Below are 23,715 nucleotides of genomic sequence, written 5' to 3'. Positions count from 1 at the left end.
GGGGGGGGGGGGGGGGGGGGGGGGGGGGGGAGACAGAGCTGGAAAAACAGAGGGCACGTACTTTGAGAGCAGTTTGTAAGGAACACATTAAAACCTTCTTCTTTTTTTTTTTTTTTTTAAAGCAAACTCCACACCCAGAGTGGAGCCCAATCCCGGCTCGAACTCACAACCCTGAGATCAAGACCCGAGATGACAGGGCGCCTGGGTAGCGCAGTCGTTAAGTGTCTGCCTTCGGCTCAGGACGTGATCCTGGCGTTCCGGGATCGGGATCGAGTCCCACATCGGGCTCCTCCGCTGGGAGCCTGCTTCTTCCTCTCCCACTCCCCCTGCTGTGTTCCCTCTCTCGCTGGCTGTCTCTCTGTCACATAAATAAATAAAATCTTTAAAAAAAAAAAAGACCTGAGATGAGATTAGGAGTCGGATGCTCAACCGACTGAGCCACCCAGGCACCCCTACATTAAAACCTTTTAAGAGTCAACTTGGGACTCTCTCTCCCTCTGCCTCTCCTCACTCTCTAAAATAAATAAATCTTTAAAGATAAATAAATAAATAAAACCCTTTAAGAAAACAATTTATAGCAAAACTGTTTGTCATGGTACAATTTACAGCTGACATCTGAAGACAGCCAACCCACCACCTCTCGAACCTGATGCGCTCCCCCAGCATGTGACGAAGAGGTGAGCGCCTCTGCCCTCAGGCACACGCACGCACGGACATCCTTGCCTTCTCGGTACCCGAGGGCCCAGTAGGCCTCCCCTTCCGGGCCTCCCACAGCACTTTCCACCCTCCTCCAACTCTCCTCCATTTCTTTCCTTCCTGGTCATCTAGATCATTCCTCCCTACGTTTCCTTGAGGACCCCTCTCCTTCCTCGTGCCCTTTCTCATCCCCTTTGTCCTGCCCCTCACCCACCGTCTTATCCGGACATGAACTCACAGCCTCACTTCCACACCTGGCCTCGGCTGAGAAGCCACCAAGGATAGACACTCCTGCACCAGACTCTTCTCCCAACCTGGCCCCTCTGGATTCCTGCCCCCAGAGACAGCAGCCCTCTACCCCAGCACCGAGGTCAGAAACACAGGAGTCACCGTGCACATCAGCGAGCCGCAGTCTCCCAAATGCACCCGTCCTCGTGGCCCCGAAGCCATCCCTGGCCTGCTGGACGTCCTTTTCTCCCAGGCCACCGTGACACCTGCCCAACAGGCACGCTGCCGCCAAGGACGGTCCTGCTAAGGCACGGCTGCATGGCCTAACATCCCCGGGAGGCTCGGGCTCCCCTGCCCCCAGCTCGAGCCATAACTAGTGCTGGCAGTGCCCCCAGGAGAGCCAGAGGCCTCAGCCCAAACACCTCTGCCACCCCCTTACCTCGCTACCTCCTACACATTCTAAACTCATCCCAACAGCCCGGTGGGTCTCTCCATCAGGACGTACCAGTGACTGGCAACCACAGGTGGATCTGGAAAGTCCCCACAGAAAGCAGGCCTTAAAGTTGGGGTCTAGGACACACTAAGCTTGACACCCCAGGACCAGCATCTGCGACACAGCAGGTGCCCCAATAAACACACACTCCATGGACGCAATGCCTGAGGACTAGAGTATGGCTCATTCTGGTCAACATACAATATACACAACCCAGAGTCATCTTTAAAACACATAATTATGAAAAGTCTGCTTACACTTGGAAAATCGTATACAAATAATTCAATGAAAAAGCAGAAAACAGCATATGCAAATCAACCACAAACAGAAATGACTTATAAAGAAAAGACCGTATGAGGATAGAGAAGCAGCCCCGTGCGGTCTGGCTCCCTCCACCAGGGCCAGGGCGGCCACGGGCCATTACCTGCCAGCATGCTCACCACCGAGAGCAGGATCTTCTCCACGCTCTGCACAGGGCTCCACCTCTCGGCGCTGCTCTCATAGCCCATGGGGTCGTCGCCCGGAGCGTGAAGGATGGAAATGCAGACTCGGCCATCAGGGTAGACTGCAGGGGTCAGAACACGGCAGGTAAGCCGAGAGAATGGGTCCAGGGGACACCACACTGAGCCGGGCCCCACCGCGGGAAGGGGGTAAGCGGTACACAGAAAGCCAGCTGTTTGCATGGCTGGAGCAGAGCCCGAGGTGCCAAGCGCCAGGCTCAGGTCCACATGGCCAGGTGGGCCCCTCACTCACTGACTGGGCTCTAGGCCCGTCTGTCCGGTCCCAGGGTCCCAGGCACCCGGATGGCTCCACCTTCACAGGGATTTTTTTTTTTTTTTTTTTTTTTTTACTGCTATACCTAAAAGCACTAAATAAATGAAAGATTGGTTACCTGGCAGTGAAATATTTCAGCAAAGTAGCTCTTGTAACCAGGATTACTCACAATAATTTTCAGAGCTGATTTCTGAGATTTTCTTAATTCCACCATGAAATCCTGGAACTGGACTATGAAAATCTATATCCACAGCGCCAGGATGAAGGCCACTGGGATTACTGAGACATCAAGAAGGAAGATGGTGCCCTGACTTCCCTGGGGACTCACTCGAACAGAGACCAATGGTCATCTGTGCCTCTGGAGATCAGGTGTGTCCATCCTAAGCCACCCCCGCCACGCAGACTCAGGAACCAGATGCCTGCGATTTGGGTAAAGAAAGATGCATTTCTATTCATAGTGTGTGACCAGTCCTATCGAGGACACTGCAGGCGTCTGTCACTTCTCTCTTTTACACGTGGGAGATTCTCAGGTGGTTCAGTGTATACTCAGGATAGACTCGACTACAAAACTGTAAGGCCAGTAAGTTATAATAATAGAAACAAGACAATTCAGAATAAATTTAGGTAATTCCCCTTTGCTCGTGAGCTCAGAACCCCCTGACCACTGAGAATCCTGAGTGGCTCTAAGGGCCTCCCTCTGGTACCTCGTTCCTTGTTCCCCTGACCACCCCCACCCCAGGGTCTCTGCTCTCTGGCCACCCAGAACCTGTGCAACTTCTCGCAGAAGGAAAGCATGTGCGAATCTGTCACGGACGTCAGTATGCCCATCTGTAGCACCCTACATGGGACCTGGACACCCACAGCTCTGGACAATCCGTCTGCCATGAGGTTTCCGACTCTGGTGGCACCCCCACATGGTGACAGGGCATACCCCGAAACACAGAGAAGCAGCTGTGACCGCGCCCCCTCCTCTCTCATGGGGTGCCTCAGTTTCCCGCCCCAAGCCTCCCTCTAATCCCTCCCAGCCCCCATCCCTCCCTTGTCTTGGTTCCACGCTGCTGGCCTCTCTTTCCCCCAGCCTCCACGCTGATGTCCCAGCCCTGCAATCTGTCCTCTACCCTTCAAAGACCACGTTGCACAAACATCAAAATCCTTCTTACTGACCGACCCGAACTGGTCTGGCCCCTTCACCCCCCACACAGGGCCTCAGCATATGCTAGTGCCTCCCGGCCTCTCACAGATCCCTGGATACCCCTACTGCTCTTGCGGCAGACGGCGGGCTCGGCCACCGCCTCCACAGGGCACCCTCCCGGGCCTCCCGGTGTGACTTTACATTTATCCGTATTCTTCCATCCATGTCTACCCCTGCCCTCAGAAGGGGAGCTCTTGATGGTCAGGGCCCTGCCTTTTACTATCTGTTCACCCCTGTATGCCAGCAAGTCTCAGCAAATGTGCTGAGTTATTCTTTTAAAGTATTTATGAGCTGACCGATTTTTATGATACTGGTAAACCTACTAAGTAGTTCTCAAAAGTAGTTTTTACAAAATAAAAATCACACACATCCACACACTAAGGACAAACTTAAAAGCTACTTGTATTGATTATCCGGACATCAGACGATTCTGGTCCATGATCGAGTCATCAGTTTGCGGCCACATCACTCTCTGACACGACGTCACAGGAGCTCTTCTGAGGAATGTGTTCATCTCCGACACAACCTCATTATTTCGTAATTGCCCACAATCCTCTTTGTAGCTGCATATTACAGCCAATCGATCTGAAATTGTTGACTTCTTCAATCAACTCTATCCACCATAACATTTTCAAACTCGGCATGACAAAATCCTAAACCCATGCCAAAGTCGACAGCGATATGATGGGCACCCATCCAAGTCCAACAGGGGCAATCCTGAGACCCTTCTCGGTGGGAGTGGGGGCGGGGGGGGTCTGGACAAGCCTCCCCCACGTGGCGGTACTCAGGCAGGTGCAAGCGAGGGGAGAACTGCGAGGTGGCTTCATTTGTAAGCCAAGGGGTGTCAAAGGCTCAGAAAGTTCTGTAAATGCTCTCATGGATTAAATTAGCCTCGAGCTATTTTATATGCAGAAAAGCGGAGGAAAAGAATCCAATTCGAATAAGAAAATATTTCATTTCTACAGAACAGTGTAACTTACTTGCTTTCCTTCTCCACAACTATTAAGATCATGATTTTAGTAGCAATCATCATTTATAAAAAGGAACATTCCTAGGGGTGCCTGGGTGGCTCAGTCGGTTGGGTATCTGCCTTCAGCTCAGGTCATGATCCCAGGGTCCTGGGATCGAGTTCCGCATTGGGCTACCTGCTCAACGGGGAACATGCTTCTCCCTCTCCCTCTGCTCCTCCCCCCAACTCATGCTCCCTCTCCCTCTGCTCCCCCTGTTTGTTCTCTCTCTATCTGCCAAATAATTAAGTAAAATCTTTTCAAAAAATTTTTAAAAAGGAACATTATCCTAAATATGATTAAAGATATAACATATTTTCTTACTAATTCTCATATCTATAATCCCCTCTTGTAAAAGGAAGAAATAAAAACCACAGCCATTCAGGAATTCCAATTCCTACTACTAGACACTTTTCCAACTTACGTCCAGTAAATTTATTCGATGATATAATTTCCCCCTCTTTAAAATACATGTTTATTTTAGAAAAAAAGATTTACAAAAGAAAAAAAGATCCTATTACTGAAAGAGAATCACTTCCAACATTTCTGTGCTGCATTTCCGGTTATATACATTTACACGTGAATTTTTTTTCAAAAAAATTATAACAAGCGTGTTTAAACATAACCTGCTCTTCTCATTCAACACAGGACTATCTTTCTATATTACTAAATATTACTCTAGATCATCTAAAATACCTATATAGTACCCTAACATATGGTCTAGTGCAGCTTAGCGATCAGCTCTCTGTTGTTGAAACCCAGACTGCTCTGACTGGTCCCCACTGTCGGAAACCACAACGGGCCGGGGCTGGCGTCACCCTCTGCACACACCCGCGCTCGTGCCTCTGTGCGACCCGCCCGAAGAAGGAGCAGACAGGTCAGACGGCGTGCGGCGTCAGGTCCGCCTTTTCCCTCGTCGACGTTACGCTCTCTTTCAACTGATGTCAACATAACCATGACTAAGTGCTGCAGTTCAACACTCAGGTAACACCTTCCATGCGCCGCATCACCGGCAGCAGCTGACCTGCGCACGACCCCCGCCTCCCGCTCGAAACCACGCCCACAGCACTTACTGTTGGGATGGAACATCTCGCAGGTAAATCTCATCTTGGGGGGACTTAATGGGTAATCCAGCGGGAAGCTCAGGATGGCAGGAAAGACACCAAACTCAAAGCAGGTGTCTTCTGGGCCCCTAGGAGACAGACAGTAGAGAAGTTCAAGGGGGTTCTTCGATGTCCACCACACTGTAGCAAGGAGCTAGGAAATTTCTACTGCTTTATAAACACACATGAAAAGATTATATAAATAATAAGGATGAACTGGTACTTCTTTCTGAATGAGAAAGTAATGTCTCACCGTCCCACTGCAACCTGGTTTAAGACTCAGGGACAAGCACAAACACCGCATTACAGGCACGGCGTTCACATTAACAAAGGTGAGCGTGGGGCGGCAGAGCCTCCCTAGAATATGGGATCAGGGGAAAGAACTACTAGCAACATTGTAAGGCCCACGGGATCTTGTCTTCTGTATGCATGCTGTACGTTCACTTGAAAATAAAGATACACATATGAACACGTTACAGCACTACTGTATTAAATGAGGGTTAAGAGTGGTTATTTCAAAGGCTACTTTAAATTTTTAATGTGCCTAAGAAATGATTTTGTAACCTTCGAGACACATGAAGAGCACCCGTGTGACCACGGACTTAGGCTCCCGCCGATGGCCAGGCGCGTGCACGCGCATCAGAGCCGTGCCAGCACGTTCCCGGAGCACGCCGTCACCAGGCACCCGCGTGCCTGTCTGCCTGGGCTGCCGTCCCCATCACACGGAGAGTGGCAGAAACACACCAAACCACTTCTACGTCCTGTCAAACATGAACACAACACCTGTAAATTAACACTATCCCGACCCACGTGCGAGACACGACGGCAGCGGAGGAAGAGCCCCCAGCTCAAGAGAGAAAGACTCCTCGCTAACCAATGTGCATTAGAGTCTCTGCCTACGTACGTCTTCGGGAAACGACAGACTCCCAGACAGCAGCAGCTACGACCGTCTGTGCGTGAGCGGAGCCACCCCTTTGGAAGGGCCTGTCTCTCGAAGCCATGACGTGCACTAGGAGCTCGAACACCTGCAGCAGGAGACCGAGACCCAGGCCACTGCAGAAGCAGCTCAGCAGTGGAGACAGGCCGCCTTTCAAAATGAAAACCAGATACGGCACAGGAAAAAAACAGCTGATAAAGATTTATTCCAAGACAACCTTCATTTTTAAAAAATCATTTTTTCAAAGTATAAATATGTTTCAAATCAATAAAATTACTTTGATTCAACAAAATAATATAAACTTGCAAACAGTATAAACAATGTTTATCTCCACAATTAAAGGAGAAAGACAAAAATTTCAAAAGGAAACTGAACAGAGAGCTTTCCTACAACTTGGTGAAGCCGATCAGGGCTTTCAATGGCACCCACAGTGGATGCCAGGACTGCGTCCCTGGAGAAAGGGGGCTGGGCTGCAGTAAAACAGTCAAAATGAGAACAAGACGAGAAGTGTTTTGGGGAGCCAATTTTTTTTTTCCTATTTAAGAGACCGACCTTCATTTTGAAAACTGCACCCTTGCTACTTTGGGGGGAAACCATAGTGAATAGCTACTTTGTGCTGGAGAGGTAAGCATCCCAACAGCACCCAGAGCCTTGGCAGAAAACCAGGATAGGGAAAACCACATGAAGAGGGACAAGTGTAGGGCCCGGGCGTCCGTGCCAGAGAAGGGGCTGCAGGCGGCACAGGGAGCCAGTGCCACCACCACCAGCTGGCTGCCGGACGAGGTGGTCTGAGGCCTGCTCTGCACTTCCTGAACGGCCATCCTGGACACCTCTTCCTCTGCACACAGACCCAGCACAGACCGAGAATGAGAGACTTATAATCATCCCATGCCTCTTCCAGTAGAAGAGCTCCTGGCAGATGACAAATGCCACCCATCAGTCATCCACAGGCCCCCTGATGAAAGGTGTCTGCAAGTACCACTTTCCCGCCACTGTTAGCAAAGCTGGGAAGGCCAACGATTACAGGGCGCAGCCGAGGTCCTGAGCGGTCTGGTGCAGGAGTGAGGGGTACAGCACGGTTCAAACTTCTCGCTCAGAAGGCTGGGCAAACAAAGTCACTCTCTCTGAAAGCAACACTGTCGTAGGTCAGGAATGCTTGCCAATAATGCCTCAGTATTTCTGGCACGTTGGAGTCAGAAGAGAAAAAAAAAGTTTGTGCAGTGTTTTGGAATGAGCCAAATGGTATTTGCTCAACACTCTGATAACAGTTCTTTGTTTCTCATAATAGGGCTTTCTTTAACATTAAAAAAAAAATCCACTGGGTCAACCGTAGCCTCAGAAGCATGATCAAACATTTCCTAAAGTGCTCCCACATCTTAACTATCAAAGCTGTTTTCGAATGCCCTAGTTTGCTACTGGTCTGAAATGAGGGTTTCCTTCTCCTCCAGGACGCCCTGCTGCCCGGGACAAGCACGCAGGGGGCCCATGCATGCAGCGGCGTGCCTGCTGACTCTGGAAAATGCTATCATGTCAACTCCTGAACCGAGACTGAGAGATATAATCAGTGTTATTTTTGGACGAACTTTGGTGCCACACTCTAGACAGCCTCACTTCTCTCTCACTAAAGGCCGCATCTCAAAAATCTTCAGGTAAAATAAAGTACAAGAAGAAGAAAGGAAAATTTATCTAAATCAAATATGAATTCTTCAAAGCCAGCAAATTAATGGTCTACAAAATTTCAGGGCTCTGAGGTATGTACCCTCACTCTCTGAGACGAGTATCCACGGGAACAGTAACAACCGTGCTCTACTCTGTAAAGGCAACCACGTTTCAAGCCGCTCCTCTGACTGGCTGACCGCTGGCGAATGACAGGCCGAGCAGATACCGAGAGGACAACACCCACGGTCTAAAGCTGGCCACTGATGAGCCGTGCTCTCCCTTCGAGAAGGTCCACTGCCTAGCTCACCCTGTGCCCAGAGTTGCAGGACGCCTGCAATCACACGCCACCAAAACCACTTGCTCACTTGCAGAGTCCCTGAAACCTGGAGAAACGCTGGAACTAAATTCAAGTGAGAAACCGTTCTTCCTCGCTTCTCCCTTCTAAAGCTGTGTCTACGTAACAGAAGAAGCCTCCAGGCCTGCATACCTGAGGCCTCAAGGAGGCCACAGCACTTACTGTGCACCCTGGGTGTGTCTGCGTGTGAGCAAGCCATCTGCCCGCCAGGCATGTTCCCGGCCCACAGCCCGCACGTCATTCCAGCTGCAGCAGCGCAGAAGCTGGCTGTCCCCCTTCCGAGTCTGTCACAGCACATGCACAAAATGTCTCAGACACACATACGACAAGGTTTTAAGACATGGAGGCTGTAAACCATTCATTAGTACTTCAACTCGAACTGGATTACTAAGGGGGAATGAACTCTCCAAAGTCATAAAAGAGAAAGGCACACTGCTCAGAGAGCGCCTCCACTTGCAGGGAATGGGTCCCCGTGACCCTGGCACTGCTGAGTCCACAGAGCACCCAGCAGGCGGGCCAGGAGGGGGGCCTGGTGTCAGCACGGGCATCACCGGCCTCCTGCGATCACCGCTCCACAGCGGAGCGCCCCAGCTCACCACGCAGGGGGTGGCCCACACAAGCCCCCGTGCTGCGCTGCTCGGGAAGGCTGAGCACGCCAGCTCTGCCATGAGCTCCTGGCCTGTAATCCCTCCAGCCCCTGGGCTTCAACCCACGCCAGGACGGACGGAGCGCCAGCTGCTCAAGGGCCCCAGGCGCTCCCTGGGCAGCAGGAACCCACAGCCTGGCAGGAGAGACAGCACAGGGCCCGGGGGACGGGGACTGAGGGGAGCGCCCAGGGATAGGAGCAGGCGGGCTCGGCCAGGACAGAGCCAGCCCCACGGCAGGGTCTCTGGGGAGCTGTTCTGTTGCACTTTTCTTCTTTTGTTGTGCTCTGTGCACCCTGACCGTCCTCATATACAGAACCAAGGCTGCGAACCGTGGGCAGAGGAGGACAGCACAGGCGTCCTCCGCTTCGGGGGAGCACGGCAGCAGCAGACACAGGTTTTCTTCCATATAATTTCCTCAGATTGAATCTGTCCAAAAGGAGGCTGCAGGCATACTCTAATTTTGGGTTTTCTGTGATACAGGCATCTCTGAAAACTTTAAATCAAACGTATTTGACCTGTATTTAGCGCATACCAAATAAGTCCGTCATTCCAAGAACTCCACAGTCCGTTCTGACAGACAACTTTTACAACACAAACTTGAACTAGGAAAATATGTGTTGCGAAATACTCAAATACATGCGGTACATAAAAGAAAACCGAAGTGCTCCCCTCTCTGCCCCCTGCGGAATCGCCTCCCCAAGGCAGACACAGGGAAGCACTGTCACTCTCCAAGCTTGTCTCTATGCTCATAAACTCACACACCTTCATCCACAAAACTGGATTTCTTCAAATTAAAAATCTATCGTGGCACTGCTGACAGGAATTTGAAAAGACCTAACGACGTGGAGAGAGAAGCCGCGCGAGGCGGCAGCAGTCCTCAAACCGACCCGAGGCTCCGCACCATCCCGCGGAAATGCCCGCCGGCTTCTCTGCAGACACTGACGCGCCGATCCTAAAATTCAGACGGAAATGCAAGGGACCAGGGAGAGGCAAAATAATCTTGAGAAAGGAGAACAAGATGAGAGGGCTCACACTTTCCAATTCCAAACTTCCTATAAAGCCACGGGAACCAAGACTGTGTGGTGGTGGGGGAAGGACAGGCCCAAATCGATGGGACATAACTCAGAGCCAGACAGAAACCCCTACATGTGTGGTCAGTTGATTTCTGACAAAGGTGCCAATGAATGAAGCTGGACCCCTACCGCATGCATACCCAAAATGAACCCGAAATGGATCAAAAATGTAAAAAGTAAATGTAAGAGCTACAAATATAAAACATAAAAGAAAACTTCTGTAACCTTGGGTTGTATGACACCAAAAGCATGATCCATAAAAGAAAAAAACTGCTCAACTGCACTTCATCAAAATTAAAAAACTTTGAGCTTCAAAAGACTCCATTAAGGAAGCGAAAAAGGAAAGCCACAGCCTGCAAGAAAACATCTGAAAATCACATGTCTGATAAAGGACTTGTATCCAAAATATATGAAGAACTCTTGTGACTCAATAAGACGATGACAATCCAATTAAAAAATGGGCAAAAATTCTGAAGTTCACCAGAGATACATGGATGGCTAACAAGCCCATAAAAAGACACTCAACACCATTAGTCATCAGGAAAACCCAAATCAGGTCCACGAAGAGATGCCACTGCACACCCACAGGGCAGCTGTGATCACACCTCAGGCACGGGGGAGGGAGTGGAGAAAGAGAACTCGCATGCGTGCTGGTGGGAAGGTAAAACGGTGAGCTACGTGGGAAAGCAGTGTGGCAGCTTCTTAAGACATTAAACATGAATTTACTCCGTGTAAGAGCATCTCCAGTGCTGTACATCTGGCGGTACGCAGAAACGCGATGAAGACAGAAGTCCACACAGCTGCGCGCAGGGGGTGGCAGCGGCCCCCGTCACAACAGCCCGGGGCCCCTCGCGCAGTGAGCGGATGAAGCAGGTGGAGCCCATCCCCCAGGGGACCGGGTTCGGTGGGAAAGAGGAAGAAACAACGACACGCACACGCAGCAAGGGAAGGAATCATGAACACTGAAGAGCGCTGAAGAGTGAAAGAAGCCAGACACACAAGATGGGCAATTTCATAACTTCATTTGCAGGAAAAGTCCAGAAAAGGCAAATCTATAGAGTCGGAAAGTAGAAGACAGGCTGCCTCCAGCTGAGGGTGGGAATGCGGGCTGACGAGGGGCACAGACCTTTTTGGAAATGCTGTAAAAGTGCTATGGGATGGCTTCAAAACTATAAATTTACTAAGAGCTCTGACTTACACACTTAGACACACAGAAACCTGGGCCCAACAGGCCTGGGGCTGCTGTCAGGGGCTGTCCAGGCAGTGAGGCGTTCGGCAGCCTCCCACCAGATGCTGGGAGTGGAGCACCCCAACTCCCCAGCTGTAACGACAAGAAATGTCTCCAGATACCACCCAGTGTCGGGAAGGGGGCGGGCAACAGAATCATCCCGGTGACAACACGGGTCCAGGCCCACGGTTCCCTGGCTGGCTTCCTGCACTCAGCGACACACTGGACAGCTTTCCACAGCAGCAGGCAGAGTCCGCCTGGACCATTCTGGGGCCACGTGGCGTTCCAGCGCTGGACGACACATGTGTTCCCCGCAGCATGTCGGACAATGATGTCCCCACTCTAACTGCAGGGAGCGCTGCAGGAACCCTCCTCACCGAGGGCTGCTGACCGAGTCCCAGGCCGCGACTCCCGGGCCAGAGAGCCCACAGCACAGATGAGGACGGCTATCTCAGTGCCACAGGCCTGTCAGGAGGCGAGGCACGGACAAGCGACATGCCGGGACGGTCTTCCGCACACGAACGGGCCTAACGTAGAGGGTGGCAGCCACGACCCTGACCTCTGTGCATAGGCCCCCAGGCTGAGCACAGACAGCCGAGGAGCACCACCTGGGGAACCTCACACCCGCGGCTGTGACATGTCGGGGAGCTGGCGAAGGGTCGGAGGGAAGGAGGTCCTTCTCATTTTACCGGAGCTTCTGGTCTGGAGGGGAGTTAGGTGGGGAAGGACAGAACAGGGCAGCAAGATCCCAAAGGCCTTCACACCTTTTCTAGCCAATGAGGACAAACAGCCGGCCTGCACCAGGGCTCCTCCTGTCCTCACTGAAGCCCCCACATCCACCCTTGCGGTCAAGGACCTCGGATAAGCCCAGGGCGACAAGGCCACACAGGGCAGAGACTCTGGACCTGGAAGAGGCAGAACGTGATGCCACCTAAGAGGACGATGAGCCTCTTTGTTCTGACCCGCATGAGACAAGAGTGGCTGGCCTGAGAGCATGAAGCCATGCCAGCCACACAGCCCTCGGGTCCCACATCTCCCCATCTGACGGGAAGCCCCGGCCCTCTTCCTGGCCGTAAGCTCAAACCCCACCAAGTGTTCAGCCGAGAGCCGTCCGAGTTACCTTCCACCTTTTTTTTTAAACTATTTTTTTTGAGGTTTTATTTAAGTCATCTCTACACCCACGTGGGGCTCGAACTCACGACCCCAGCATGAACGGTCCGCACACTCTTCTGACGGAGCCGGCCGGGTAACCCAGAGCTGCCTTCTACTTTTCATCAGAGAAGAGGCTGTGGCAATTTGACTCTTTCGTTCTCCTCCTGTTCCTTAATTTGCTGCATTGCCATCGTACACCCTCCACCTCGTTCTCTCGGGGGGGCATCTGGGGTCACCTGTGCTACACCTGCGGCCGAGCGCCTGGGAAGCTGTTTTCCTCACAGCACAGCCGAGGACAGACGGCGGCCCCACGGGGGGCAGGGCTACCGACCCGGCAGCACCCTGCCCCCCCAGAAAATGGGGCAAGCGTGGTTTCAGAGACAACGGGACGTGGCAGAAACTCTGGGGACAAAGAATGAAAAGAGAGAAAAGCAAAGCTACTACGGAGTGAAACTCAGCCAGCTGTCTGCCAAACAGCAGCGTGAGGCCAATCAATGGGAGGACAGCTAATTCCTTAATAGATGCTTCAAGTACATCTGTAAACGCCTCTTGTTTGTAAAAGGGTCTGGAACAGGACCAAGACCCACAGGCTCCCCAAGTCCTGAAGCAGGGGAATTCCAAACTAATGCAAGAGCCTTCCTCACATAGAAAGGCGCTGAACACACCTGAAAAAGCTCTCATGACTTTTAAGTGGAGGCATAACTGACACGCGACACTGTTTCAGGAGCACGGCGTAAGGACTCGCCATCGGCAGATACCACAACACCAGCACCACTGTCAATCTAGTGAACAGCCAGCACCGTACAGTTACAACCTTTCGCTTCTTGTGAGGAGCACCTGCAGATTTCCTGTCTTGAGGACTTTCAAATACCTACTGCAATGTCACCGACCCTGGTCGCCATGCTGTCCCCCTTTCACTCCCGACACACATTCACTTTATAACTGCAAGTTTGTACCTTTCGACCTCTGTCGCCCATTTCACCCCCAGCACCTCTGGCACCTATGTGCTCTCTGCACGAGTCTGGGGGGTCATGGGATTTTAGGTTCCACCTGTAAGTGACATCGTATGGCATTTATCTTTCTCGGACTTATTTCACTTAGCGTAATAGCCTCAAGGTCCATCACCTTTTCACAAACGGCAAGACTTCATTCTTTTCTGTGGGCATTATCCACGCATGTGTGTGCATGTGTATACACACCCACCGTGTTTATCCTCTCATCCGTCGCTGGAGAGCAACTCAGGCTGCTTCCTTGTCTTGGCTGTTGTAAATGACGCTGCAGTGAACAGGGCGTGCAGACAGCTTTCCGGATTGGTGTTTTCATTTTCTTTGGGTAAATACCCAGAAGAGCGATTGCTGGGCCGTAGGGTAGCTCTATTTTTAACTTTTTGAGGACCCTCCATACTGTTTTCCAGAGTGGCTGCACCGCTTGCATTCCCACCAGCAGTGTAAGGGGCTCCCCTCCTCCGCATCCTCGCCAACACCTGTCGTTTCCTGTCTGTCTGTGTAACGTCCGTTCTGACTGGTGTCAGGTGCGTGATGAGTGATGGTGAGCACGTTTCCATGCACCTGCTGGCCATCTGGAGGTCTTCTTTAGAAAAACGTCTGTTCAGATCCTCTGCCCATTGTTTAATCAGATTACTTATTTGTTTGCTGTTGAGTTGTGCATATATATTTTGGAGGTATCAGAGATGTGGAATCGCAAATATTTTCTCCCATTTTGTCGGTGGGCTTCTCGTTCTGTCCACGGTTTCCTGTGCTAAGTGGAAGCTTTTCAGTTTGACATTGTCCTACTTGCTGATTTCTGCTTTTGTTGCCCTGGCATCTATTACTGTGTGTTTTCAAAATACTCATTTAATTTTATAGTGTTTATCTAAAATTAGTAATAGTTACCCTAACAGGTTTAGTTACCCCAACACTTTTTTAGAAACCATACTGGAGGGCTCACATGTCCCTTAAAGGGCTTCTAAGTAAGTCTGCTGATGGGCACAAGCCAATATCTTGCAAGCTGGGAGACCTGCCAGGGGCCCGCTAACCTCTGCACTCAAGCCTTCCAGTACCCCGTGTCCCCTACCACCAGGCTTGCTGCCCAGGTGGCACACACAGGTGCCTGCATTAACACAGAGACAATGCACAGGATACAGTATATGGAAAAAGGGCGTTACAAATCAAGTTCATATGATATAATCTCCTGTGTCCTTAAAAATGACAGGAACTATGGCTGACCCAGTGGCCAATGCCATGTGCCATTAGACGTAGGACACTGCTGAGCAGAGACTCCCCACCCCACTGTGATTGCTCTAGGGGACAAAAGACACAACAGCAGATGAGACAGAAATACAGACTGTAAAGATATCCTCATGCCAGAAACATTTAAACACAGGAAAAACAATGGGCATCACAGGCCCAAGCAATGAGAGTATTACAAATTATCAGAGGTCGTGCCTGGTCTGTTTTCTCTGGATAGCGTCTACTGATGATTTTTTAAAATATTTTGCTTATCAAAAACCCCGTCATTTTCGCATCAATTTCCACGTATTAATCTAACCTCCACAGACAACAATGATCAGCAATCTGTTTCTAAAGCACGTAAAGCATGAAGAACTAATGTGATGTGGGCACTGGGCAGACTCAGAAGGTGTGATGATGTCTGAAGTGCACACCTGCCCCTACCCCTCCCACGGAGCACTTCTCCACCCGACGCAATCCAACCCCAACACTTGCCGACCGACTGAAGCATCTCATTTTACTAATGAGAAAACAGAGACACTGAAATCAATCTCAACCTCACACATTGTACTTAACCACATTTTGTTGAAAATACAGTAAGTCTACGAATGGCCAAAAACTATACATGTAAAGTAGGAGTGGGCTGGGTCATAGGGCTATAGAACACTCTAGAATTGGGGGTCCATTTGTGACCCCTTAAAGTAACATCACTAAGTGAAACAGGAAATCCACTCATGGTTTTTCTACAACAGGGCTAGGAACCACACTGCTGGCCTCAAAACTAAGCCACGTCCTGGGCTCAGGGACAATGGAAGGCCAGATGAAGTGCATGGAGAAAGAAGCCGTGGCAGAGAATGGGCTCCATGGGGAGGAGAGGAAAAGGGAAGTGTGGGCGCACAGGGGGGCAGGGCCAGAGGCTCGCCTGCACCCCAAGGGGCCTTCCGCCCCCAAAGCTGCGGGATCTTAGGGACTTCCTGAAGCCAAAAGCACCGGCGCTGCCTGAGGCTAACCCAGCACAGCCGCACACCATTCAATTATTGTGGGGCGCCTGGGGGCTCAGGCTGTGAGGCGTCTGCCTTTGGCTCAGGTCATGATCCCAGGGTCCTGGGATCCAGCCCGTCGTGGGGCTCTCTGCTCAGCGGGAAGCCTGCTTCCCACTCTCCCTCTGCTGCTCCCCCTGCTTATTCTCTTGCTCTGTCAAATAAATAAATAGGATCTTAAATAAAAAAAAAACTTATTGTAAAACTCTAGAAATATAAAATCAACTAAACTTTTACTGGCTCTAAGGAAATATTTTCATTTCTCAGGATACACACCTGTACACGTTTCTGCTCTCAGACTAGCAGACTAGAAAAGAGCTAAATTCAAGAGATGCGCAAAGCCTTTTTTCCAAATGGACATTTCTAAGCACAGCCCCAGTGCTAAACGGATTCAAAGGTCTAATGTCAAGGAAAGTCTTGAAAACTACAAACACATATAACTAACTTACATGATCAGTGCCTCCCACTCAAAAAAGTTCTCTTCATTCATGGGGCCTGCAGGGAAAAAAAATTTCCATAATTAACTTGGAGGGCAATGTTGGCAATTAGAAGTAGATTATAAAGAGGGTAACGTCAGTACCTTACCTGCCACAATTCCTTCTGGAGGATTCAGTGTTAATTCTACAAAATGAAAAAGTAAAACATTATGAAATAGAATGCATATTAGGTTGGCATTTTAACAGAACAACGTTTAAAAGTATGTAAGACTAAAACTTGTAGAGTATATGTATTAACTGATTAAAATTCTGTTTGCCCAAAGTGGATGCCTGTTCGTTCCATTTCTGACAAAGACTACGTAAGAACTTTGTATAGCAGCAAAAAGCAGAATTTTAGAGCGATAAACCCTTTCATTTTACAAATGAAAAGACAAAAGGGGTTAATTATCTTTCAAAAATACTCCTGCTATTTTGATTAAATTTCATAAATCAAACATAGTATATTATTTTCCAATGGAATGGTATTTCCTGTCACTTTGAGAGGTGGCACAAGCTTTTCTGAACATGACAAACTAGAGACTGAGCCGGCGCGTGTGAAGCAGGACAGGCGGCACAGACAGGCTCGCTGTTGGCTCCCCGCCACCCCGCCCCGTGCCCCTCTACCAAATCCATGAGCCCCCACGTGAGGCTCCACCGTGTCAGAACCGAGCGCTCAGTGAAAGCAAGTAGGCGGCAGCGGTCCGCAGCAATTTCCAAGGGTCAGTAGCTGTTGAAAGATGAGGCCCAGCTCTGCCACTAAGAAATGCCATTTCACGGGGCGCCTGGGTGGCTCAGTTGGTGAAGCAACTGCCTTCAGCTCAGGTCATGATCCTGGAGTCCTGGGATCGAGCCCCACGTCAGGCTCCCTGCTCAGCGACGAGTCTGCTTTTCCCTCTCACCCTCCGCCCCCATGCTCTCTCTCTCTCTCTCAAATAAATTCTTAAAAAAAAAAGAGAGAGATGCCATTTTAAGTCCTGGCCTCCTCATCTTTTATATGGAAAGCTCCAAAATGAAACCAAAGTTGCATACAAATGTGGAAAGGTAAAGAGCACAAGGTGAAAACAGTCATGGGCAGGAAGGGGGGCCACCGAGAGTAAGGACTCAGGCCACAAACGCACCCCCTGCTGGACCCAGGTGCCGAAGACATCACTGGTCTAGGAAGAACCACACAAACAGAAGATAAACTGAACCAAAAACCGGATCATAAAATTAACAAATCCCTAGGGCGCCTGGGTGGTGCAATCGTTAAGCGTCTGCCTTCAGCTCAGGGCGTGATCCCGGCATTCTGGGATCGAGCCCCAAGTCGGGCTCCTCCACTGGGAGCCTGCTTCTTCCTCTCCCACTCCCCCTGCTTGTGTTCCCTCTCTCGCTGGCTGTCTCTCTCTGTCAAATAAATAAATAAAATCTTTTAAAAAATAAATAAAATAAAATAAACAAATCCTTGCCAAATAAAAGGCTCGGAAAAGAGGAAGTCAAACGGTCATCACTTACAGGTGCTATGCGTACATACGTACAAGTCCAAAAAAATCAAGATGTGTTATTAGAAAGAATGAGTTTGCCAGCATTGCTGACTATGAGGTCCGTACATACAACCAAACTGCGTTTCTATGCATGAGCAAGCTAGAAGAATCTTACAAAGATAGCAATTATAATGGGAAACGCACAGAAGTACGTTTTTAGAAGATGTGCAGATCTGAAACGTGCCAGAACCGTCACAGCATTAAAGACCTTGATAAATGGAGATCAGAGCAAGTTCTCAAGTCGAACCGTCAGCATCCGGAAGTTCTCAATCCTCCTCAAACTCAGTCTACGGATTCCATGCAACCGCAGCCAACACCCCAACGGGCCTTCTTCTCTGAACGCAACGAGACAATTCTAAAAGATACACGAAAATGCAAACAACCAAGTACAGGACTTCTCAAAACACCTTACAAATAAATAAAAATATATAAACAACCCAGAAGAAAATGAAGCACACGACGTGAACAGACACGTCACCAAAAAAAAGACAGCGAAGTGGCCAGCAGGACACACGACAAGATGTCCACCTCATGAACAGTGGGGGGACTTCAACTACCGTGGGACAGCACTAACCTCCCACGGGAACCACCCAGGAGCCTGAGGTGAGCAAAGTGGGAGAAGCTTCGGCCCAGCCGGGGGGCCGCACATGTGCACCGCGGGGAGGTGGGTCAACTGATACAACCACTTTGGAGACGAGGCTGCCGTCAGCTACTGCCCTGAGCCAGCACTTCCTCTCAAGAGTGAAACCACACAGAAAAGTGCGCACACGTGTGCACCAAGAGACACGGCCACGAATGTTTTTAGCCATTCTGGGGAGCAAGCAACATGCTGCTAACACCCGCCTCGGGACCCACCTGTGGCAGAATAAGGGAGCGTGAAATGTCCCTGTATGTGATTCAGCAGCTTGATACTGTAACACCTCACACTCTCCCTGAAGACACAGAGAAAGCAGACTTACACCAGGGATAACAGCTTGAAGCAAGACTGAGAATTCATCAAGGTCACTGCGGAAGGGCCACAACAAATCTAAACCTTATAAACACGGGACGATTTAAATATTTCACTACTATCAGGAAAATATTGTTCCAGCTATTGGTTTGAAAGCTTGTCATGTGTCTCTATTTTGCTACCTAATTTTATGTACTGAAAAGTACATAGTTAAAATTCTAATCGCGAAACCATTCAAATGCAGATGTCATTTTTTATCCTTACATTTGCTTCTTGGTCCCCTTTGAAGCTTTGAGGAGCAATCCAAAGCCACGGCACAGTGGTCTGAGCAGCCCCGCTTGGCCAATGTGACCAGAAGGGCCAACCACTAATCATCAATTATACCCCTCTCTGCCAAGCACTATCTAGCCAGTGGACACGCCGTGGCAAAGGACAGACAAGGCCCCTGCCTTCCGTGAGCTTAGGTACTAACGAAGGAAGACAGGCAGCAAAGACACATCTGTGAAAACAGAGCACAGAGCACGGTGAAGAACACGATAAAGTGATAGACACAGCCCGTGGTCGCAAGAAAGCCTTGCTGTGAGGGTGACATTGGAGAGGGTTCCTTGTTCCTTTCTTTTAAATGGAGATAAAATTGACTTATCACATTCTATTAGCTTCAGGTGTGCGACGCAGGGAGCCGCTATTCGTACGTGTTCTGAAACGAGCACGGTAAGTCTAGTTAGCTAACACGCACCGACACGCAGTCACAAACTGTTTTTTCTCAGGATGAGAACTTTTCAGATCTATTCTCTTGGCAACTTTCAAATGTACAATACGGCCTTATTAACTACAGTCGCCCTGCTGTACATTACATCCCCAGGACTTGTTTTATAACTGGAAGTCTCTACCTTCTGACCACTTTCACCCATTCTGTCCACCCGCTAATCCCCCGTGGCTACCACCAACCTGGACTTGTATCTGTGAGTTGTTTTTTTAAGACTGCACATGGGAGAGAGATCATCTGATATTTGTCTTTCTCTTACACCACTTAGTGTGATGCTCTCCAGGTCCGTCCACGTGGCTGCCAGCGGCAAGGCCTCATTCCTCGTTACCGCGGAGTGCTACCCTCTGCGCACACGCTTTGTGAAGCAGCACTACCCGTAACAGCCGGGGAAAATGACAACACCCAAATACTATCAACAGTAGCAGCGATCAGGAGACTGTGGTACAGTCATACAATGGAACAAAACCGAAAATAAATGATGCATACAGTGCTGTGAGGAAGCCAGGTCTGCACATGTCCGCGCAATATACGTCACACCACACAGGCACACACAACACAGAACACACCACACAAAACTACATTCATCTACAGACTATATTCATTAAACCAGGCAAGCTAAACGACAATGTTTAAGAACGCATGCTTTGGTGGAAAAACAAAGCAAGGTGATTATCCTGTGAAGAAAGAGCTGCTTTGGGGGTGGGGGTCCCACACTCTGGGGTTCTGGTGAGCTGGCAGACTTCTTGCTTACCCTGGGTACTGATGCTCTGAGAGCTCACCGAGGGGAACATGTCTTTCCCTGCACCTGTCCTTATGCCAGCTGTATTTCAAACTAATAAACTTTTTAAAAAGATTTTATTTATTTATTTAAGAGAAGAGAGCATTGGGAGGGAAAGAGGGAGAGGGACAAGCGGACCCCTCCCTGAGTAGGAAACCCGACGTGCCTGCACTGGGCTCAGTCCCAGGCCCTGAGATCATGACCTGAGCCAAAGGCAGACACTTAACTGACTGAGCCATCTGGTGCCCCTCAAATTAATAAACAATTTTAAGAGTTGCTACTGTGACAGTCTGAGCAGGGAAGCTGATGGCTTGAGTCAGAGTGAAATAAATCTTTAAAAAAGAAGAAAAAGTAGAGAGGACACGCAGGTGGTTGGAGAAACAAGTGTGAACTCCAGGGAGAGACGACACTAGCAGTATAAATTTGGGAGCTGCGTGCACAGGGAACAGACGGAGCCACCAGGGCAGTTCTCCCAGGGAACACTTGGAAATTCAGGGGCCACTGTCAGGTCTCCACAATGACAAGGGAATGCTACCGCCATGTAGGGAGAAAGAACCAGGAAGACTCTGCCATAGTCGGGCCCTACACAAGCAAAATGATCTGATTCAAAGTGCCCGTAACAGCTGCTAAGACAGCCTGACCCAGTGACAAGTGCGGGCACAGCGGAGAGCCACCTCTGTCACAAGGGCGTGCCAGTCTGGGAGGCTGCAGGAAGGGAAGGAGCAGTGGGGGCGCCAAGAGGAGGCCAGGGAAGCAGGACAAACGTCAAGGGCAGCAGACACTCCAAGGAGGGAGGATCAGGTGCGAATGAGGAGGAGAACCTAGAAGGCTGAGCCCCTCGGGTGTGGCACACATGCTCTGTCTCAGTCCCTCTCTGCCTCCCTGCGTGAGAGCAGACCAGGGGAAGGGGCCCCAGGGGACCCCAGAACCCAGCTCACCAGGCTCTACACACCCAATCATCTGAAATCCAGTCTAGTTTTCATGTCTAAAGTCAAATCACGTTATTGTAAGGGAAAAAACCCAACAAATTAAAGCAGATGAGTTATAAAGTGCTGGCGGGGGGGGGGGGGGGGGGGGGGGCTGAGAGCACGACAGAGGAAGGACGACACCTGTGCACCTGGAACCTTGAAGGGCAGCTTCCCCCAGAAAGAGCCGTCTTGGTTCCTCATCTGTGGCCTGCTGGAACCTCCCTCTGCGACAGCCCCCTGCTAGGCAGACGTGGAGGGTGGTCTACAGGGCCCAGCGCTGCAGAGACCTCCACCCAGCGGCGGGCCCACCTGCATCCTGATTCAACAGTGGCACCTACTGGTCAGAGAAGAACTACAGCGCCCGAGCTCCCCGGGTGCGATGTTTCCTGACCACTCTCCTTTCTTGGTTTTGTTTCCAAAACACACATACACACACACACACACACACACACACACACACACAGCTTCATGTTTATTGATGAAAGCAACTTTAGAAAGAAAAACTCTTAACAGTATCAGAGAAATCTGCATAAACCATGCCACTGAATCCCTGAGAATGTTAATTTGTTAAAAACATTTTTTTAATAGTGGCTTAAGAAACAGCCACCACACAAAATGCAATATAAACTCAACCTTTGACCCAGAAATCCCACATCTCAGAATCTTCCCTAGAGACAGATACACTGGTAAAAAGAGGAAAATATGCGTGCATTAGGCTATTCATTTCAGGATTATTTGTAATAGCAAAACACTGGAAATTTGACCCAAGTATCTATAAATAGGGGACCAGTCAGTCAAATTATGATCCATCTACCAACGGAGTATTCTGCTGCTAGGAAAAGGAGAGATACGTACCTCCATGTACTAGTGTGCAATGAACTCCAGTACGTACTAAGTGCAAAACCAAAATGGAGAAAAGCTTGTAACTAGGGCCTGTAAAGAGGTGATTAAATAAAAATGAGGTTGCTAAGGGCCCCGATCCAACATGACCGGTGCTCTTAGAAGATCAGGACGCAGGCATACACAGAGGGTCGACCATGTGAGGACCGGGGGAAGATGGCGTCCACACGCCCGGGAGAGAGGCCTCCGGAGGAGCCAGGCCTGCCCACAGTTTGATGTCAGACCGTCAGAAAATATTCCTGTTGTTGCAGCCCCTAGTCTCAGGTATTTTGTTACGGCAGCCCTAGAAAACGAACACGGTCCTTGAACAGCTGGATGGCCATTTGTAAGTAATCTGCAAGTGAACCCTGACCTTTACCTCATGGTGCCAACAAAGCTTCACCTGGATATGGATCACAGATTTAAACATAAGCTGAAACTACACATCGTCGAGCAGGACACATGGTGTCCATCATACGAGGAAACGGCAGCGATCTCATGGTAGGCCAGGATTTCTTAAACATAAAACACACGAAACATTTCAGAAGTAAACACACTGGACTTCAGTGAAGTGAAAACACCCTCTGCTCTTTAAAAGGCAGCGTTATGGGAATTAAGAGGCAAGCCTCGGAGGTGCTGTTCAAGGGGTGCACAAAACCAAGGAGTTCTAAAGCTCTGCTACACGACAATATGCATGTTATTAACAATACCATAATATACACTTAAAAATTGGTAAAAAAATAAAATTACCTGTTTTTTTACCACAACTTGAAAAAAGGCAAGCCTCAGTTTAAGGGAAAATATTTACAAAATATCCAACGAAAGACTAGTAGCTACATTATATAAAGAACTGTTACAACTTACTAAGAAAACAATATATAGGATTAAGAATCAGAAGACACAAGACACTTATGATGGCATGGAAACATACAAAACAATGCTCAGCGCCATCGGTCATTGGGAAAGCGAGTATCAGGGGCACCCAGGTGGCTCAGTCAGTGAAGCGTCTGCCTTCGGCTCAGGTCATGATCCCAGGGTCCTGGGATCCAGTCCTCCACCGGGCTCCCTGCTCAGCGGGGAGTCTGCTTCTCCCTCTGCCTCTCCTGCTCCCCCCCCCCACTCATGTGCTCTCTTTCTAATAAAATAAATAAAATCTTAAAAAAAAAAAAAAAAAGGAAAGCACACATCCAAAGCCAGGAGAGGGGCGCCTGGGTGGCTCAGTCGTTAAGCGTCTGCCTTCAGCTCAGGGCATGATCCCAGGGTCCTAGCATCCAGCCCCGCATCAGGCTCCCTGCTCCACTGGGAGCCTGCTTCTTCCTCTCCCACTCCCCCTGCTTGTGCTCCCTCTCTCACTGGCCGTCTCTCTGTCAAATAAATAAATAAAATCTTTAAAAATAAAATAAAATAAAGTCAGGAGAAGATGGCACCTTAGGAACGCCCTGAGGGCCCCTCCTTCCACGGACACAAGAATCTACAGCTACAGAGAACAATATCCTCTTAAAAACACACTGAAAGGCCGGGGGTGCCAGGGTGACTCAGTTGGCTAAGCCTCCAACTTTCGGTTTCA

At 49.7% G+C, this 23,715-nt stretch overlaps 1 protein-coding gene across 3 annotated transcripts in view; it reads right to left on the bottom strand.

Moving 5' to 3' along the window:
- The window catches only part of UBE2G2 (ubiquitin conjugating enzyme E2 G2), a 37,339-nt gene that overhangs the window by 2,735 nt on the left and 10,889 nt on the right, over positions 1-23,715 (bottom strand). For 2 of the 3 annotated variants that reach the window (XM_040621817.1, XM_040621819.1), the window contains exons 2-5: positions 16,398-16,433; positions 16,262-16,307; positions 5,464-5,582; positions 1,842-1,982 (exon numbers count right to left, since the gene is read on the bottom strand). In XM_040621817.1, the coding sequence (XP_040477751.1) occupies positions 1,842-1,982; positions 5,464-5,582; positions 16,262-16,307; positions 16,398-16,433 (342 nt within the window). The remainder of the gene's footprint in view (positions 1-1,841; positions 1,983-5,463; positions 5,583-16,261; positions 16,308-16,397; positions 16,434-23,715) is intronic. The other variant, XM_040621818.1, reaches the window with a different exon arrangement.

The sequence above is a fragment of the Ursus maritimus genome, unplaced genomic scaffold (assembly GCF_017311325.1).
Source record: "Ursus maritimus isolate PB19 unplaced genomic scaffold, ASM1731132v1 scaffold_4, whole genome shotgun sequence".
NCBI classification, from domain to species: domain Eukaryota; kingdom Metazoa; phylum Chordata; class Mammalia; order Carnivora; family Ursidae; genus Ursus; species Ursus maritimus.
Note: the sequence above shows the minus strand (reverse complement) of the source record. Positions and strands in the feature narration are given on the sequence as shown.